A 21,492-nucleotide genomic window follows, 5' to 3' on the forward strand; every position below is an offset into this window, starting at 1 on the left:
TTTGGTGACATAGAGACACACTGAATATGGACACATAGACAGAAAATAATAGATAAGCATGTTAGCTAAAGGCTATCAGAGCATTTCGAAGCTTGACTACAGTTACACATAGTCATTAGATGTTTAAGGTCCATGGGACTCTGGCCAACCACTCTGGTCAAGGCTGTAGGAAAAAAACTGTTGACAAGCTGAAGAGAGGCATAATATGGACAGAAACCAAAGAGCCCAGAACAGCCAGAACAAGGTAAACTCCAAGGTATAGGTACATCAGTGTCAGATCACAACATCAGTCAGTTTGTGCTAAATTACACTTTGTAAGGAGACATCAAGCAGAACTATATAAAAATTATGTTATTATAATATACGGCGCTATAATTTAAAGATACACAGGGCTGAAGCTAGCTTCCTATTTCAACTACTAAATATGGAAATGACTAAAGGGCGATTCCATCTAATTTTTCACTACCTTGAACTAGTCTGCTTTACTTCACAAACCTATACTTATAGTCCTCAAACCTGCACTGAACCATTTTACACTAAAAGTATAAGATTTGAAACAATTCTGCTTTAAATACAGAATAATCTAGTCTAGTATACTTTGAGTTGGGTTTTTATTTGATATTGTGAACAAGCTGGTGTAAATTCTCAAAGATCTCAGAAAGTCCTTTCAAATTAAGCTAGAGAAGCATGGTGAAAGTCTGTCCTCAAGACTAAAACAATACTGATAGTCCAAAGGTTCCTCTATTCCTTATGTTTGGCATCAAGAAACAAGCCAGTAGCTATTATCGTTGCTATATATTTACATATATAAATAGCAACGATAATAGCTACTGGCAGTAGACAGTTTATTATAAAACTGTCTACTGACTGTAGACAGTTTTATAATAAGTTTTAATGACAGTTTTAATAAAAAATAATAATAAGTGTTCAAGTGATATCACTGCACAGTCTAACATAAAAGCACCACAGACAAAAACCAAACCAGGACTAATGAAATCAAACAAAACAGTCAAGTACATTGGGGTTACACAACATGACAAAGATCCAAAGCACACCAGCAACTCAGAATTGCAATTGCAACCTGGCCAATCAGTGAACAGAAGAGGTGGTGAATGCTAACGTTGATTTTCTGCGCAGTTTTAGGATTGCAGTCTATTTATGGTTGTAGTTTCACAATGCTAGCAGAGGAAGTGAACGAAGCCACTGAGGCTCCAAATATTAATAATTAATAGTAATTAAAGTCAAAATCAATTAAATTAAAGACATTTTATTGCGGACAAAGATATCGTAACGTCATACTGTAGTTTCCTTCATGATTGAGCTGGCACCCTGCATAAGTCACAGTCAAAGGTTAGCGATATGGTAAACTCAGGTCCAGTTAGCAGAGTCCATGTCTCCAGCAAGCAATCGTTTCTCAGTAGTTGATGGTCAAAAGCAAAGTGGAGAACAAGAAGCTGGTGTTTACCAGGCTAATCCTGTCTGGACAAAGATGGAATCACCCAAATCCCACGGATCAGTGAGATCAGGGCGTTTATGTTGGAAAAACAGACTAATGTAACTGAGTTGAAATCACAGCACAGCCAAATTCCTTCACAGTGATTAAAAAACATTTACCAGTTAAGACAATGAGTTATCAGGTTTAGAAGATCGTGACTTTGTCACAGATGAACAGGTTGGTTTGACTGACATTTTTCCCAATTAAAAAGGTTAGTCTTCAATTTAACCTGTCATTTGAAGACTGCTAGTGTAATAATCAGATAATATTTGTCTGATATTAAACTTAGATCTCTAAGGGCCAAATAGATTTTCACATCCCTGTATAATAATTTGATGACATGGGCTATAACTACAGCCTTCCTCCTCAGGCTCTTCTAAAAACAGAGAGAAGGGATCATTAATATTCCAGATTATTACGTCAAGCCTGTTTCCTTCCAGATAAAAACCGTCAAATACAGAGTGACTCCTGGAAGGGTTAGCTGAAACTGATGTGATGTTGCACCATCCCATTCTGAAATACTCTGGCACATCCAGCTGTCATCTACATTTCATATAAATTTCACCCCAATTTTCATGCAAATCTGTGAATAGATGCAAATACTAATGCAGCTTCCTATCCACTGTTTTCTGAGGGTTGATCAAGATGAACATTAACCAAGAAAAACTATCACCATAGACAGAGTCAGTAAACCATAAGAAAACAGAAATTATGCAGCATAATTATGGACACCTGACAGTCTTGAAGAGTTAAAAAAAAAAACACCTGATGAAAATGTTATATTTTGTTTCAAAGCAAGATACCTTTGGGAAGGTTTCCCTTAGCTCTATACAAGTTATGTATTTGCAGGTTTTTGTTTATCATTACTATCATGACTGCTCTAAATATAAACGTTACACACATTTCATGTTAGGATGTATTTCTTTCTGTTTGTTTGTGAAGATTTTATTCCAATTTCAAATGATTTGTTGTGTTTAAAACAGATTTCTTGAAGAGAGATGGAAGCAGGCCAAGCATTTGTTTGCTTTTATTTGACATACAAACACAGTTACATCTATTAAGAGGGTATTTGGGTATTATTAATGCTGCATTGTGTGGAGTAATTAAGAGTAGTAACGTAATAAGTGTATATATATGTGTGTGTGTGTGGGGGGGGTGTAGGCGTGTATGTGTGGGTTGTGTGTGCGGGTGTGTGTATGTGTGTAATGTTAATGTAAAAAACAACTCTTCTTGAGTTCAAACATTAGTATTGTTGTTTCTAAACTAATATAAACTTGTTTTCTTTGCATTATTTGAGGTCTGAAAGCACTGCATCTTTTTCGTTATTTTGACCATTTCTCATTTTCTGCAAACAAATACTAAATTTTTGCTTGGAATCTCGGAGACATGTTGTCAGTAGTTCATAGAATTAAAGAACTTGACTTGCATCCCGTCATTAAAATATGTTTTGCCAGTTTCCGTAAAGCTTGGCATGTGCTCAGTTCCAAGAGGCATTTTGACAGAATGCCTCTTGTAACAGAGTCATTGTTGTGAACCCTGCTAGGTAGATACATAACAGCCGTACGTTCATACCAAGTAATCATTCTGAATGGAAAACCCTGAAAACCAAGTTCTGTCAAGTGGAGCTGAATAAGTTCTAGTGGCAACCAGATTTTTATCTTCTTAGTAATCAAGTGCTGCAAAAATAATGCAGTTCAAATATTTATAAGAAAGTTTTCCAATAAACTATCTCAGTGTAGTTGGATTTAGTTTTGGTGATCTACTGTGTTCATAACAATGACAACTTTCCATTGGTTGCACAGCAGCTCTGTGATCTCAGAGTGTGAAGGGAGTCACTCCTGTGTTGACTTCCTTAAGACAGTCAATTTACATTCCAACAAATGCAGCCTATGACTGGTTCTGAGTGATTCATTTATATGAACTGACCATATGCCATATGAATATATTGCTACACACATCTCCTACTCATATGAAACAGAAATGCATGTTGGTCCATATGCTGCCAATTAAACTGATATATTAGTCTGAGAGACCCGGTCAGTCAGTATTCGATTGATTATTACAGAATTAGATCAATGTGGAAAATGAATCAGATGATCTTTATTGTTCCCAAGAGGACGTTCACTGGCCAGTGAGATGACGCCATGTTAAAGGAAACATTTTCATCACCATGCCATGGCACTTATAAAGAGTAGACAGTGGCAGGCAGTGCTTTGTTCCTGACTCCCTGATGACTTAGAACTGGGTCACTGAAATGGTTGTACCAAAGTGAACAAACAGAACACAATGATTTTGTCCATTAGCAATTCTGCAATTACACTACTTGTCATTTTTCTACAAGCTAGCTGAACTGCATGACAGAGTTTTAGGCCGTAAAATCATTGGCTGTTTGCCTGAGAACCATGCTCTTTAAAACACATTACTTTTATTTAGCAATCCCAGAGGATACAGCCACATCACCAGACAAGAGCACAGCACAGTGACAAAAGCATCATTAATTTCCATCAATGAAAATAAGAAATTATGTTCCGTATTATTAGGTATTCAAATGGCGATTAGACAAGGAAAATCAGGGAAGATAGATTTCAGTGTCATATTCTTCAACAAATCCATCAATCCATCCATCCATCCATCCATCCATCCATCCATCCATCCATCCATCCATCCATCCATCCATCCATCCATCCAGTTTTCCTGAGACTGTCCAGTTTGTCCTTTCAGTGCATCATCCCCCACAGACCTCCCATCCAGATCAGAGTACCTCAGTTGAGTCCTTTAATGCAGATGAGCAGTAGCTCTACTGTTACATTTGTTCAGATGATGGAAATCCTCATTTTATCTCTAAGGGTGAGCCTAGCCACCATACAGAAGAGGTTTGAACAAGGATCTTTGTATTTCACTCCATATCCATGTCTCATAAGCAGAACACAGATAAATTGGTAATCATGAACTTCTCTTCTCAGCCTCATTCTTTCTTCACCACATCACAATCCCCACTTGGATGTGAAGCACACCAGTACCTGTAGATGCCCATGACGGGCTGTTGAGGTTCTCAAATCAAACACCCTCCTCTCCACGACTATAACATCCTGTCCATGGACGGCACAAAAAGGGATCAGAGGCGAGACACAATGCCTCCAGGCTAAAGGTCTGATCCAAAGCCAGGAAGAAAACCATTGCACTCTGAAATAAAATTTAATTAATTAAATTCATTTTTCCTGATAAATTCTAAAGCGATATTTACTTGACTGCTTTGTAAACATTCAGGTGAATAAAGTTCAATATCTGTGTTGAAGATTTGGTTAGTGACTGTTAAGAATTTGTCAAGTAATTAAATGTTTGTATTCATGCTCTTATTTTGAAGTTTCCTCTCCTCACATTCACACAAGAGACACAAAATAAAACACAGAGAACAAGACAAAAGCAAAAACATGATATATAAGATCATTACAGGCAAGGGTCACCCTGGACAGGTCACCAGTCCATCGCAGGGCAACACAGAGACAGACAGGACAAGCAACCATTACACACACACACACACACCCACACACACACCCCCACACTCACAACTAGGGATAATTTAGAGAGACCAATTAACCAAACAGTCATTGCAGGGGGGGCGCGGGAAGCAGTATGGATGAAAAAAAAAAACAGTCACACAAAAGTGTTTCACTGTAAAGATGGTTTGTAGTTTGTTTTGTTGCAACCTGCAGTGTGAAATAAACTTCAGTGGAGTTTGAAAACAAAATATGTGTATAAGTTTATGTCTGGTTGAACGTTGTGTGTGCCCAGTTGATTTTTTATTTCTTGTTGGGGGGATTTTATTGTAATCCATAGGGGGCCCAGAAAATCTTTGGGAACCACTGAGTTAAAGGGTTGTAGTCTTTGAAGGAAAGATATATTTTAAATTGAATTTAGCATGTTAGCAATAGTTTCTGAAAACTACTGTGTTGTACAGAGCTTTAGCAGAGCTAATGTTTATGATTAGTACTTTAGAGCACAACTAAGGTTTTAGTTAGCAGTGTCCTCCACTGACACAACCCATACCACGGCCAACTGGACTGGTCTCATAACTATTAGAGAAAAAAATGGCAATAAGGTTGGATTGGTTGGGCATACAGGCTGAGGGAAACTCAACAAATCATCATTTATGATTCCAACTAAATCACAAATGATAATAAAGGGAACAGCTGGATAAAATAGAGGTATTGTGGAAGCATACCTAGCTGAGTGTATTGAGTCACATTCATCAAAGTTCTGCTGAAAACTAAAGAAAGCACAAGAACATCGTTGTAGGTACTAAAGAGGAAATCTTACCTTCAGAATCTGTTGAAGGTAGAGGAAGATCAACAAACATTATTCTAGTAAACACAAACTGAAAGCTGTGGACTGGTCCGACAGAAGCCTGACATCAGCACCAATAAAACCCGTAACCTGTGGATAAAAACCGCACAAAACACGGCAGCCATCGCTCACATTGCGTGTGAAGGACAGAAGAATGAATAGGTATTCATGTGAAAATATCGATCACTCGCTTCCTCGCAGTGAAGAAGCGTGATAAATCACAAAAGACAACTTCACCGATCACAGGCAGCAGCTTCAGCACCAGCTCTGTCTTTAATAATGATGCACTACAGCATCAATAAATCCTTAGGGCATTCATTCTGAGCTTGTGATATAATTACCATTAACAAACAGAAACAGCTGCTGTTGGCCTTTAGACTCCTACAGGATTACACTCTGTGCCACACAGTTAGATCTGTACTTAGTTTGAAGTGCAAAGCAAGAAGTGAAGCTTCTCCACAACAATGTTCCTCTCTTTTCATTCCAGCTGCCCAGCCTAGACGCTCTTCCTGCAACACCACACATTCCTGCTGCTCACACGTTTTCATATTTTGCTCCCAACAACTGTGTTGAGGACAAAGAGGAGGAAGAGAGCTTTTCTGGGTGAAAGTAATCCTGGCACTGTGATGAAAAGTGGACGTGATGCGTTTCACATCCACTTTGGGATTGTTTGGAACCAATAGAGGAGTAAATGGTTGGTTAGAATAGCAAGAGATGGCAAACACAGTCGAATGAATAGAGGAAGAACAGACAGCCATCTCAAAAAAAAAAAACTTTAACTTATCACAAAAGAGAGAGGAAAGAGGTCTCAGTAGGAATGACAGAACACAACAATAAGGAGTGGCTGGCATAAAAAAATAAAAATAATAAAAAAATAAAGCCATAATCCCATCAATTCTGACTTAAATGGCATGTCAGTTTCAGATCAGTGGAGTCAACATGTTGGAGAGTGAGGTAATCAGTAAGTAAACAGAAAGCTAGTTCAATTATTCATTACAGAGGCACTGTGCTGTACTGTACAGCCAGAAATGGAGTCTTAACATACACCTGTTCTATCCTATTCATTCTGCAGTTCCTCTGCTGGCTCCATTACTACAGCTTCATATATGCAAGCATGTATCTGCAGAACTAATGCCTGGTTCACCACACACACAACGCTAAAAACACTCCGGCATAACGGGTTTGGTCGTGCAGTGTGTGGTGTGGAGCCACACAGCAGGAGTAACACACCACACACACACACACACAGATTTTACTCTCCAACAATCAGATATCATGCAAGAAGTCTCACAAAACCCCTTGAGACCAAACGTGAGTTCATAGCAAACTGGGAAGAAGCAGTGGTGACAGTTTGTGGATTATATTTAACAGACAAAACTACACAAAGACGTCTCTGATGTCCAGTAGGCTTTCTGATGCGCCACGGCAGTCTTCTTTATTTACAATTCCTCTAATTACAGAATGCCTTTATTCCTGGACAATTTTAACTTTTCCCTCACAATTTTCCAACTTTTTAAAATCAGAGAATATCCCAGTTTTCTCTTGTAAATAGTGTGAAAATCACCTTAAAATGCTTTTTTGGTGGAAATGTACTGCTCAGTGACAATAATTCTCAGTTGTACAAATTCACTCACGAGAAAATAACTCCAGAATATGGCATTCTGCCAAAAACTGAAATGAAACGTTTCCCAACCAAAAGGGGAAAATCTAGTTTAGTTGTTGTTAAGGAGCCATTTCTGCATTTCTGTAAAAAAAAAAATTTCCAAATTATTTTTGATGCTTTCTTTTCCAGATTGCAATAACCTGCTGCCATTAACTCCTTTTTTTACCCGATTGTGTTTCTCTGTTTCTGTTAGGCATCTTTTTCTAAATATTCTATTTCACAGCTATAAAATACAGAAATGGATGTACTGTGTATCATTTAAAACCTGTTATTTCCTGTTTTCACGCTCCCTGCATCAAAATGAGTATGAAAGGAAATGTAAGAACTGATACATTTTTATTTTCTTTTTCCCTTACCTTACCATTTTCTGCTTTAATGATGCTCACCATATCAGTCTTTTCAATAATAAGGTCATGCAGCAGTGGAGTTTCCACTCCTGATAGCTTCCTTCATTTCTGATGGCTGAATTGTGAAAAGCTCACCCTGAAACCCGACTGAAGCTGAGTAGAGGCAGGCTGTGTGTTTGCAGCCTGTGGTTACCGGACATGTGAGGGCGCCTGCATGGACTTTGGCTCCACTTCATGCGCTTCCTTACTAAGAGCTGAAGTTGAGAGCTCGTAATTGGAGTCTGAGTGACCTTTTAACAGATCACAAACTTCAAAACACTTGTAAAATTAGTTCTGGAGCACCAGGGTAGGTCAACCACTCTAATAATAAAAAAATGGAACATGTGGAACACAGTGCTGAAAAATAACAATATAAATTGGCTATTTTATACCTCCAACTCTTAGGAGTTTGTGCCCTGATTCCTCATCATTTTTGCACAGAAGTCAGTCACCTGCAAAGCTCTTATCACATATCCCAGACATTTAGAGACTCTGAATCACAAATCTAATTTCCCCCACTTCCTTGTTTATAAGACACTGTGCTAATAGAGGGGCCATGATTAGTGTAATTATGATCAAAGACCAATATAATGGATGATGTCAGGATGATTGGAAACATCCCACACAGTGATGAATGCCTTCTCCTGTTGGGTTGCTGTGTACTGAGCAAACTGCAGCCTCAAGTAAAGTGGCTGAACGGGAGAAGAAAAGAATTGAGGAGGAGGGATTCAGCTGAGTCCCTCAGGTCAGATACAGAGGCTGGCCTGATGTAAACCAGCCCTTCAGATTGTCAACATGTCTTCATGGATTATAGCAAACTGTAAAGGCATCCAAGGTGCCTTTACAGAAACATTAGGTGCTATGTTGCCTAGGGGTTGCCAATAGTTGTGTTCTGTTAATTACACCCTGACCCAGCGTTATGAATGTTCTTTGTCTTGTGCACAACATATGAACTGAACCTGCTTGGGCTGGAAGCCACTCAGCCAGGAAGAAGCCTTTACTTCTAAAAAGGAAGCCTGGTAAAAACCAGCCCCATTCTTCAACGCTTTGCTTCATACAGAGGTTAGGTGCAGACATTTTTGTGGAGGCAACAAAATCAATCAATTATAAAACATTCATTCCAATCTGAGTATTATCTCTGACTCTGAACTCATTGCATCTCATTCTCCAGGAGCTGATGGAGCGCTCAACAGTTCTGGACCGGAGGCTTTGGCGCACGCTTGTTGCAAGATGGCATTCTGCAGGATTTCCTCCTGCTGGCCCTCGTTCAGAGAGGAATGAAGACTTCTGATTGCTTCAACTGGAGAAATGTTCCCCGATTTGAAAATCTTGCCTTTTGTAATTCCAGTGTGGCAGCAGAGTGCGGATTCAGCCGCTAGCTCAACACCAAAACTTTGAGATGTTTGATTAAACACAAGAGGGTGAATAATTAATGTCATGTTCATAATTTATGTCCTTTAACAAATATGTTTTACATATTTGGTAAAATGATGATTATGTTGTGACAGTACGATATGAGACAGATAATCTGTGAAAAGATCGAGTCCTTCCACCTCCTCCCTGTGCTGCCACTGCCGTCTGATAAGAGCACAACCAATCAGAGCCAGGAGGAGGGTCTTAGTGCTGTCAATCAACCTCATGTATTCATTGTATAATGTGCTAAAGGTGGAAAAAAACTTGTTTATCCATCATAATCTGTGGTCATTCTAACCAGCCTGAGCATTTGAGGCAGGCTTTGAACTTAAGACCCGTTTTATCCACAGCACTTAGAGGGCAGAATAAAGTTTATTCCATTTCCAAAACTCAAACAGTCTGGAAAAATGTAAAAGATGGATAAATGCTTCTGGTTGATCTCATGAACAGCTGAATACAACAATGATCGACGTTATAACTGCCACATGTTCATCTGCATGAAGGTTTTTGCCATCATTACATTGGATGCTTGTGGTGAAATCAAAGATTAATGTTTCAGGCTCCAAAATGATAGATGTGAGCTCTGGCTTCAAAAAGGTGCCAGTTCTTTGTAAACCAGTAACTTTTCAGGCTGCGGTTCAAATATTCATATGCAGCCTGACATACATGATCGAAACATAGTTCAGATACATATTATTAGGTAATTGCTCAAGTGGAAAACAACTGCCCAACACTGCCATGAAGGTCACATAGATATAGAAGAAAGCATGGCTGTTCAAATATTTGGAAGATTAATAAATCTAATAATAAAATAAATGATGAATATCCTCCAGCAATACCAGTTTTGAGCAGCAGGACAACCTAATAATTCCAGTACAACATGGCACAATATGGTTCTGTCTGGAGGCTCTGGGTCTGAAGGGGCCACAGATTACTGCTACATGTTCCACAAATTGTTTGGGTGCAATATGTCTGAGTGGTACAGATTAATACAGCTGAGCTGCTGAGAATATTTATGCAATAAAAACCAAACGAAATACAAACAAAAATGTATTTCAACATGAGAGAGCAGAAAACCACCAAGTAGCCAAAGATAAATGAAAAGAAACACATTTAGTTATTTGCCAAAGCAGTGTAGCGCTCCTCAGACCTTTGGGATTTAACATGAATTTCTCCAGACCTGATGTATGACTCATTCGAAATATTTTGCATTTTCTTTGTCTTATTGTTGGCTGATAAGGCAAAAATGCCTCCACAAATATCTCAGGGAATGCAGTAACGCAGTGAGCTTCACTACTTCACCATATAACCGTGTTAGTTTGTCGGAGGTCTGTTCTGTTTTCACACGGAGGAGGAGCCATCTTGTCTTGGTGTCATGTCAACTGGCCGTACGATATTCTCCTCACAAGAAGGAGAACCAATCACAGTCGCTGCTCACACCTGGGAGATAGAATCATAACATCCTTGTTCAGTCACAAGCTGAACTTCCACTTTCATCCAAACAGAACTCAGCAACGGAGACCAACGCACCAGCCAGACCTTAGCTCAATAAGCTTCAGTGTTAAATATGACATTAGTTATAGTTATCAGTGTTTCTGTTTGTGGGGAGTTAAAAAACATCTCTCCTGATTTGTTTTGCTCCGAGTTATTATTATTTAGGGTTGGGGACAATGTAGTAACCAAAAAAAAGAAAATAGCTGTCATTTTATCATTGAATTTTTATTTATTGTTGGTGATAACTGAACTCCAGGTTCATGTCCTTAGGGATTTTTTGTGTCCATCCACTGATTGGTACTTCTCAGTAACCTTTTCTTTGACTGGTTGGAGTGGTTAGTCTTCATGCTAATGGTAGCCATGGTTACTGAAAACCAGAGAATGGACCTTCCAGAACCAGATGTCTTTATTCTACAATCACAATGAGAGGAATGGAGATCACCTGACTGCAGTGAGATGACATGCACCAATTGGCAGGGACTCTGTTGAATTAGGTCAGTCACTTTAAAGTGGATGAATATTAAGGTAATCACCAACTTTATGTGTCAAATTTGGATTTAATTGTCATTATTTTGTAGAAACCAGATTTCACTTTGACATTGAATAGGTTCTTTTGATTTGCCAAAAAAAAGCCTAATTTTAAAGGTCCTAATTGATTTGTAAAAGCAATTAAAAATGTTAAATATCCAAAGGAGAGATTTTTTTTCTGGAAACTCCAAATAGCTAGGCTTTTTTTTTTTGCCTTTGTGTACATACAATTTTAACACATGAAACCACAGAAGTTTTATGCATTTAGTCCCGGAGCGCCTGGAAGGTCTCGTTTTGCTGCCATAAAGAGAATAAATGCACAATGACTGAAAACTACTTCGAACTCCAAACATCCCGACTGCAAAAATGCAGTAGAAAGAAAATCTGTCAAACAGCCAAGAATTGCAGCTGTCAGGGGAACGGAGTGAGAAGCAACAACAAAAGAAAAATCTTGTCAAAGAAAATGGTTCCGAGTTTCACAAGCTATAGAAGAGAAAATGACTGCTGGAAGAGCAGAAGTAAATGATGGTTTTATGTTTTCCTATTTCAAACACTTTGGATTACTGTGATTTGAGTGAAGTTTCCAAACAAGATCTGGAAAAAATATGTTTTGGTTATTGTTACTCAAATGATAAGCTTTTTATTTGGTCTGGTTATTGCAAAGAATGGGTTGGATTTTAACTGTTTTAAAATGTTCTCATGCTGTTTAGATCATACATTCAGACAGAAACTGTTACGCAGCAAGAGAGAACCGTCCAATTAGGACACCATTATGAACACCAGCAGACCTGTGATGGGGACAGAAGCTGAAAAGTCTGAAAAGACTTTCAGACGCTTGAGCAGTGGAATCATAAGCGAGCCATAGAGTCAGGGTAAGATTCACATAAATATCCTCTATGAAGACATCCTGCTTAGTTTGATGTATGATACTCAAGTTATTATTATCATTTTTGCCCTTCTGCTCTGATGCAAGCTAATATTAGCTAACAATATCTGGAAGTGTGGTCATTCACTTCCTCTGCTGCTATTAAAAAGACACAACCATAGACAGACTACAATTCTGAAACAGCTCAGAATCTCAACATCACGATTCAAACCTCCTCATTCTGTTCACTGATTGGCCAAGATGAAATGCATCCTGAGAAACTGATGAGCTCAGTGGGAGAAATCCCAGTAGGGAGATAAGTACTGAGCAGAATTATATTAGAATGCAATGGCCAGGCTAACCCGTTAGCACAAGCCCAATCATGTTACCCTTCACCATGTCATGAAGGGTAACAACACAGAACAACAATAATTCAACAACATGGCTTAGTGTATCTGCTGGAAATCAGCTGTGCTTTAATTATAACCTCAAACTATACAATCAGCTGAAGTTCAAGCGACAGTAAATTGAAATTAGCTGGTCCTCAAACAGAAACCTCTGTTTGATGACCAGCTCCAAAACTGCAGGGATTCAACATGGTGAAGAGTCACCATGTTGAATCCCTGCAGTTTTGTACGTGACTTTTCCCGGTCTATCACGAGAGGCTCTGCACAGACCATCCATCAGAACACCAGGGGGATGTTTTGTAACCTTTGCAACCTATAATTTAACCTATGATGATTTCCTATATGTTAGTCATGGTCTACTGAAAGGAAAAGTGGTTTTATTACTTATTACTACCAGCAGGAAGTCACTTAGAGTTATTCTGGTTGATCAGAGGACTCAATCGTTCATATTTCATTCTACCCTACTTGCCTAAATTAGAGTAAATGTAAAAGGGATGTAAAACAATTTTTTCAGTAAATAATAAACTATGAAATCCAATTACACAATGTGATTTAACAGTTTTACCACTATGACATTATGACATCTGGAATGGCCAGCTAGGCAGGGAAATGAACTGAAATACAAGTATATCAGTGTGAAAGGGTTTGCTTGTTGGTACAAAATGGAAATAGGAAAGTATGAAATGGCAACGTGTGTATTAAACTGGGGGTGATTGCTGCCAAAGAAACAAACTGATTCAGAGTCAAATAATTTTTTTTACCTTCAGAAAGACGTGTGGTTCAATTGTCAAAAGTGTTTGAAAAGTGAAAATGTGAACGAAAAGGCAAAGTGTTTATTTTTCTCCACAGATAATGAACGTTCCCTCAGAGACGCTCTGCTTCACACGTTACACAACAAGCAGACGTCTGAAGCTAAGAGCTTGAAAACATTTGTAGGATTTAAAGAACAAGCGGAAATGGAAGTCAGTGGTTCCTGCTGCCATCCCAAATCTGTCAGAGAGACTAACTTGGGATTGTAGGTCCAGCCACAGATCTGAAGCCAATTTCTGACACATCTGTCACTATGATAGCAGATGGACATGAGGTCAAGCCTTGGCCCAGACCTTCACCGCAGAGAGCAGAGGTACCTTCAGGGACCACTGACTCGGGGCCGGAGTCGAGTTGAGATAAGGACACACTCGCAGACGCATCCCCGCACGCAGCATAATGTTTGTTCACACACTCAACAAACACACAGTGAAGGCAGCAGCAGCCAACACACCATCTGCTTTCTCTGTGTTTGAGTTCCAAATCCCAGTTATCAACAAACCACACAGAAGACCTCCAAACTACTCCCCCAGACACACCGATTCCCTTTGAGAAGCATGCGGCACGCACACACTCATCAGCAGGCACACACGGCGCATACACTCCTGCTTCCAGATCAGATGGAAGCAGGTGGATGGAAGCCTCGTCCGCTGCTCATTTTTCATTAAATGTAACAGAAGAGGGAAGATGGATTTCCTCACTTCTTTCACCAAGTTCATTCCCCTCACTCACCTCTAATCCTCTTCATCCTCACTCCTCCCTCTAACCGGGTCTGACCCGGGATGATCGCCTCGCCATCCGACTCCAAGCTGCTTCTTTTTTTTTCTTTCCACACTTATCATCAAAGCAGCTTTATGATACTCATTTCACTGGCCTCATTGCTTTTCATAGACGTCATCATCTGTCACCAGCGATCAATAGAGATAAGACGTCCTCTCTCAGTCTCAATCTCACTGTCTGCTTACTGCAATGGCCCCTGTTGTTCAAAGCATGTTCCCCTGCAGTGCAGTGGAACAATCGTCAGAAATACAGTAAGTGTTTCAAAGGTGAGGCGGCTTAAAGAGCAAAGCCAAAACCGCCCAACATCTGTGTGTTTGTATGAATATACGTTCTTGTGTGGGAGAAGGGTTTTCTTAATCATTTTGGCTTTTTACCCAAAGCAAGTAATCAAAAAGGAACAACACACACACACGCGCACACACACACACACACACTACAGTAGAGTAAGAACTCATGCTGTGTGGATGAAATTCTTTAACTTCTAAATTAAGAGCCATAAAAGGAAGAGGTGCTGAGGAACAATTTATGCACGGGTTTGGAGTGTTGGAGTGTTAGGACAGATGTCTTTCTTAAAAATAAATGAGTCGCAAGATATTTGATAGCACAGAAGAATCCTACTGCTTTGAGGAAGCTTATTCTGTCATCAGGATGAGAGTGAAAATAGTGCAAACTGAGTCTGCTTTATGTCTCAAAAGGTCCCTAAGATGAAATCAGCTGTTAATGAGTAAAAGTCTGTGGAAACAAACAGGGTTCAAACTAAACAGCTACTGAAATCAAGCTAAAACTCACACAGCCACAGGAAGTCGCCATGTTCTTTTCCAACATGTCTTCTCGTATGGAACAAACACCTCTGGCTCCTCCTGCATATTGGAAAGTAAGAGGTTCCATCACACTGTCTTGGGGTACACCAGGTATGGTTCATTCACACCAGCCCTGTTTCATCTGCTTTACTCTAGATTGTTTACCATGAAAGTCCAGTTGGTTTATAATATGTTTTAAGCTATGATGTGATTGTGATGTCATTAGTTTAAATCAGAGGTGTCCAAACTTTCTGAGGCCAAATCTGTCTAATTAAATTAAATTAAAATGCAAAAAATTGGGTTTATTGTAATTTTTTTGTTTGTTTTGTTTTACTTGCTCAATAATGAACAGTTTTTATGAAATCTGTGTACCACTAGAGATCCAAAACAAAAGCACTTTGGATGCTTGCTTTATTTTCACATTTTTTGAATTCATCAATTTTCTATTTTGAGAGCTAAATTTTTACCATTTTTGACTTGTGGTCTGGGGCCAAACAGATATCATTTCCAGGGCCATATCTGGCCCCTAAGCCACACTCTGAACCTTCATGGTTTTGATGGTCTGTGTAACAACCAAACCTTTTGGAAGCACCATATGATCATATGATGCCTGGAATGCTGATTTAAAATGATAAACTAGAATCTCAATTTCTGTAAGGATTTAGTTTTTGAATCATAATGCCAGTTACTCTGTTATGAAATGAATACATATGATCAAGTTTAAAGCATTTTTATTCCCTATTTAAAGGTTTAGTTTTCTTTTAAGCAAAGTTATGAAAACAAATAAATATATATCTATGGTTTTGCTCTTTTTGGATAGTTTGGTAAGTTGAAGATTAAACAAGTTGAAAAAAGTGATCATCTAAAAGTTGAATTCATGCAGAGATAATATGTGTTGATGCTCTCTGGGAGCAGGTCTGGGTTTTCTTCAGGTTTTGTCTCACAGCAAGGAACAAAACACAAGGAAGGTGATGAGAGATCCTAACTGTGACAGACTACGTAACGGCTGCCGATCTGGTTTGTTGCCCTGTGATGGCCTGGTGAGGCTAACGGGTGTAGAAAAGGAACCGAGAGATGGATGGAATGTTATGAGCAAAAAACTACTGAATTTTATGACTTCATTAAGTAAGAAAATGATGCAGTTTGATTTCTAGATGTGTACCGATCCCAGAAGGAAGTGATCTGAAAGAGAACCAAATTAAAGTTTCTGTGCTACATGAAAAATCCATGAAAACAATTACACAAAAATCTCCATTAAAACATGAGGTTACAGTTTCTTAAAAAGCGGGGGTTAGATTTGGCCATTGTGGCTCTCCGCCCAGGGTGCCATCCCATCAGAGGGCAGCAGGAGCAACACAGATATCTGTTTACTGTACGGTGAGCAGATATCGTTTAAAATCCACTTTCTGCAACATCTATTTGTTAAAACAGAAAAAAAGCATTTTAATTATTAGCTATTAGATTGATGGAGAAATGTCCAGATGCATGAAAACCCAGCTGACTGAATCAGATGTTAGTCAGAATTCTTAGTATTATCAGACATGTAGTTAAAATCTCATCTGTGTTTATTAATTGGTTTCTGCATGTGGAGAAGGAAAGCATAACCCAGGGTTCCATTTATGCCAGACGCTGCCCTGCTGATCCAGCCGGTCCAGAGACATGAGGACGTTTAAAGGGGAACCAACGCGGAGTGATGCAGACCTGTTTGCTGAACTGCTACACTCCCAAAGTATCAGTATCACTTTATGTCCTGGAAAACTCCCAGGAGGCGTCTACGCAAAGTGAACCATGTTACGAATTCACTCCAACCCCCTAAAAATACACACAAACACGCACACCTGTCTGAGCGCCGATAAGACGTCAAACACCGCTGCTCCAAATGTGTTTGCACACCGGTGTCGGTTGACTGCACTTCCTCATTGAACGACTTGAACAATTTATTCTGACGCGCAGCTGAATCCGAGGGGGAGTTTAGATTGAGATTGAAAAAAGGAACGAGTCAGACACGACCTGAAAGCCTTCAGGGAGAGAACCGAGCGTGGAGGGGGGGAGGGGACTCTGAGGGGGGCAGACCTGGAGATACATGAGCCTGTCACTCAACGTCCCAGCATCAGAACACGCTGGACAATCATTAACAGGACTAATGAACACAGAAGGGCCACGCCGCAGTACAGAACAAGCTCTCGTTTAAATCCACCGTGGGAGAATTTCATTAGTTCTGCTACGGCCCTGATAAAGGCGCTGACCGGAGAGCCGGCCGCCTGCACCTGGAGGACAAACTGAAAACACCAAGCAGATGGAGCTTTATGTTTTTCTTCTATTTTTCTTCTTTACTTTTTGAGAAAAAATATCTTTCAAAAAAAAATCCAATGAGATAATAAACAGGAAATGATGGTAAATTACATACAGCTGGACTAGTGAACTGCTTCAATATAACTGACCCTGTTACCATTACACAACACAATTTTCTGAAATTCAGCTGAACATAAACTCTGCCTGGTGACCAAACACAAGTATGAGAGATATTCTTTATATTATTATTTATAATAGAAAGAATCCCACGGATATTAAGATTTATTTATTTTTCTTTATTCGCATGACCAACAAAAAGTCATCTCAATCACACAAAAAGTGGAAAGAAAATCAATTAAATTTAAAAAGCTTTTCCTTGTTTTTTTCTGGAAGCAAATTTGTCTTTTAAAAATCAATCAGCAACATCACGTACGTCCGGTTTTCAGTTTGTCTTAAAGCGTTGGAGTTGAACAAATATTTGGCCGTGGCAGGTAACGTGTCCAAATGCGGCACAGCTGAAAAATCCCCTGTGACTCTATGATTTTTCTGATGAAATAATCAATAACCCCCCCCGCCACTCCTCCAGAGCCCATTCTGAGCCATACAAACTGGCTTTGTGTTTTGTTTTTTTTGTTTTTTTGTAAGAAACTATTTCACCTTTTGTGTTGCCTTAACATATTAAAAACTATCCAGCCTCCTTGAATTATGAGCCTGAATATTTGCTCATATTTTCTGCATCTGGAACCAGATAATTGCACTGAATTTAGACCAGCAGCATCTACCTGTAAACCTGTTCCAGACTGCAATGTGAAATTACAAAATGGTTTCTGCAGCTTCAACCACGCCTATTAAATATGGTATGATAGCCATTCACAGCTCATTGTTTTGGGGTTTTTTTGTTTTTTTTTTGTTACTGTTATTATTAATTTCTTCCAGAGTTTGAAGCCTGGAACACACACAGACATGGAGTTGAGCTCAACAAGCTGGCCCTCAGGAGCACGCTCACACCCACAAGGAATGTATCTCACTTTATTCTAACAAGACGCAGCAATTCAGATTAAAAAAAACTTTTTGTTAAATGGATCTGAAATTCTCAAGAAGTGCAGCTGAACATGTGGTGCAAATCAAATCCTCAGGAGATCCGGCTTGTTGTTCAGATGAGATAAAAGGCCCTGCTCTCCGGGAGAAAACAAGAGCCTCATCGAGACCTTTAATCAGACAAAATTGGACTTGAATTGAAATATAAAAAAGGAGACTAACTTCTGAAAAGCTTCAAAAAATTCAGAGATGTTTTACTGTATCCATGTTCCCTCTGGAGAGGAAGAAGGAAGAAAGGATTTACAGAGCAAAAAGGATAAACTCTAGAACAGGAAAAAGTAAATTTATTTTTTTTTCTATAGCTTAGACAAGATTTTCTTACTGAAACTATCCATAAAAATATTTTATCCTGAAGGTGTTAGAGATCTTGCTCCATCACTAAAGCAAGAATAGAGAATTGTGTTACTTTTACATCTGCAGATATTCTCTACGTTTTTCAGGAAAAAGGGAGAAAAATATGTTTACACTCCTTTATAATCAAAGTAACAGATAACTAATATGTTATATATATATATATATATATATATATATGAAAGATTCATTTTTTATGTTTCTTTTTTCTTTATATAAAATGCTACTGGTGTAAATATTGTGCATCCAGCTGGGTGAACTGGGAGGAACTGGGAGGAACACTCCCTCCCAGTAACCCTGACATCTGACTGATTGACCGGTTGATCAGTGAGGAGCTTTCAGCTGGAAGGGCGTAGCCTAGTGGCGTTTAATGTAAATATATTTACAGTCTGTCTCCCATTAAACCACAACCAGAAACTAACCTCTGACTCTAAAATATATTCACATTTTTGATCTGAAATTTCCTGCTGAAACGCGGGAAAGTTCCATTTATTCTCCCTCTGAGGAGAGAGTCCAGAAAAAGAGTCCAGAATGAAGTTTGGATCAGAAAGCAAGAAGACAAGTGAAGTTTACTTTCAGTGATCATGTCTGGTAAAGTTGTAAGGAGCCGGTTTCTGTTTCTGGCTCTGGTCTGCAGAATCACAGCAGAGAGCGACTCTTACCTGGGAGGAGAAAAGCGAGCAGGAACCCCAGGAGAACCATGTTGTTCGTGTTCGGGACGCCCGGTCAGAGGGCTCGGGGAAGGGGGGGAGTACAGGACTAGTGAGGAGGGACGGGAACACTTCCAGCAGCTCCGCTTTGCGCGCCGCAGAAAGACGCGCAGCCGGCCGGCGGACACCTATCCGTGGGTCCGTTTATCCTCCGCCTGCAGCGGTCTGCTCCCCCCGAAGTTCTCAATTCCGCAGATGGAGAGAAGGAGAAGCCTCGGAGGAATAGTCTCGAAGTGCACTCTGGAGAGACGGAGGCAGTTTCTGAGCGTGTGTGTACGTGTGTGTGTATGCCAAGGCTCCAGCGATCCCACCGCGCTGCGCTGAGATATCTACCCGGCTGGGTGGAGGAAACGTCGGGCGTCACGGGCTGCAGCTCCGCTCACTGTCGGTCATCACGACGCGGCTCCTTCCGTGGAGAGCTCCCGGTGCTTTCTGCGATCATGATGCTGACAGGCAGGGGGAGGCTGAGGTTATTAACTAGTGACATCCCTTCTTCCTCCTCCTCCTCCTCCTCCTCCTCCTCCTCCCCACAGATCATCATCATCATCTTCACCTTTAGGGGCAGTCGGATGAAAACAGTGCCTCATTGAGGTCATTATAATCGAGCAGTCTGACTGCACCAAGATTCAGGATATAATAACATAAACAGTTCAGACTTTTATTCAGAAGAAGAAAAACTGAAAATTACTGATCAAATACTTTGTCTCAGTCCATTTATGTTCCTGTCGGTTGAAACAGATTGTCTTTTCTGGTGTTTGTAAGGTAAGGTCAGTTTATTTATAGCGCACATTTTCAGCAACAAGGCAATTCAAAGTTCTTTACATGAGTTAGAGGAAATACAAACAAAATAACAAAAGAAAAGCAAGAGAAAATAAAAGTATAAAAAGTTTACAAAAAAGGTAAAAGTATAGAACTACATATTGGTTTCCCATGTTTAATAAAAATAAGAATTTATAAACTAGTAAGGGTTTCTCTGGATTCATGATCTGACAAAACTGGATGTTGGTTCTCCATGTTTGATTTTATTAAATAGATGGTCCTAAATGTTGATCTAAGGTAATGAGTCGTTTCTCTATAAACTAATATAGTTTCTCTGGATTCTAAGTTTGTTCCAATTCTTGCTCTGTTGAATGAAATCCTCTGGATCTTTGTGTCGTTTATTTTTCAGAAACTTTACAGCTGAAATACCAATGTGACCAAATTTATAGCAGCCTACATTATATTACGCTGTTTAAAAAAAGAGACCAAAACAAACCAGGTATCATATTTACACTGCTTGGTCTGAAAAAAAACTGCAACCAAAACAAAAAGTTCACACCAAATATTTTATTGGATCGCCTCTAACTTTGATCAGTGGCATAGACAGACAAAATGTGGCAGACTGATTTGCATTTAAATCCAGAGATGATACCTTGGACCACATTGTACACTGTTAGAAAAAGACAAATATTTCAGAAAGGCACTTTGTTGTCCAGGTGTTGTAGCACCACTGGTGTCTGTCTGTGCACATTCCTGATTTTAATTCTAACTCACATTCACTGCAGGATTCTTCAGATAAACTTCTGCTTATCAGATTTATTTCCATCCACTCTTGCATTCATTTTTTTCACTGAGATCTTCTACTGATCATGGGAGAGTCTGACCACTGAGTGAAAATAAAAACTTTCTCCAGCACGTCCCAAAGACTCTCAGTGAGGTCAAAGTTCAGACTCTGTGGAGTCTGATCCATGTTCCAACATGATGTTTCCCTGAAGGACTCTTAAACAATTTCAGTCTGATGAAGCTTGGCGTTGTCATCTTTTAATATCACCGCCTCATCAGGACAGAAAATAACCCATTGATGGAACAACCTGTTCTTTCAGCATCTCCAGGTAGTCAGCTGAACTTTGACCTGACCAACTGCAGCAACCCTAGATCAGAGCGCTGCTCCCTACAGGCTGTTACATGTATACACTGGGTATGATGGGTGCAACACTTCATCTGCCTGTCATCTTACTCTGGTTTGCCCATCATTCTGGAAGAAGGTCAATCTGGACTCATCAGATCACATGACCTTGTT

The 21,492-nt window shown here is 39.5% G+C and overlaps 1 protein-coding gene across 1 annotated transcript in view; it reads right to left on the reverse strand.

Moving 5' to 3' along the window:
• The window catches only part of LOC116714910 (GDNF family receptor alpha-4-like), a 51,001-nt gene extending 30,948 nt beyond the window's left edge, over positions 1 to 20,053 (reverse strand). Inside the window, exon 1 of the mRNA XM_032555711.1 lies at positions 19,386 to 20,053. Coding sequence (XP_032411602.1) covers positions 19,386 to 19,425 — 40 coding nt within the window. The 5' untranslated portion in view covers positions 19,426 to 20,053. The remainder of the gene's footprint in view (positions 1 to 19,385) is intronic.
• Between the last annotated feature and the right edge of the window lie 1,439 nt (positions 20,054 to 21,492).

The sequence above is a fragment of the Xiphophorus hellerii genome, chromosome 23 (genome assembly GCF_003331165.1).
Source record: "Xiphophorus hellerii strain 12219 chromosome 23, Xiphophorus_hellerii-4.1, whole genome shotgun sequence".
In the NCBI taxonomy this organism is placed as follows: Eukaryota; Metazoa; Chordata; class Actinopteri; order Cyprinodontiformes; family Poeciliidae; genus Xiphophorus; species Xiphophorus hellerii.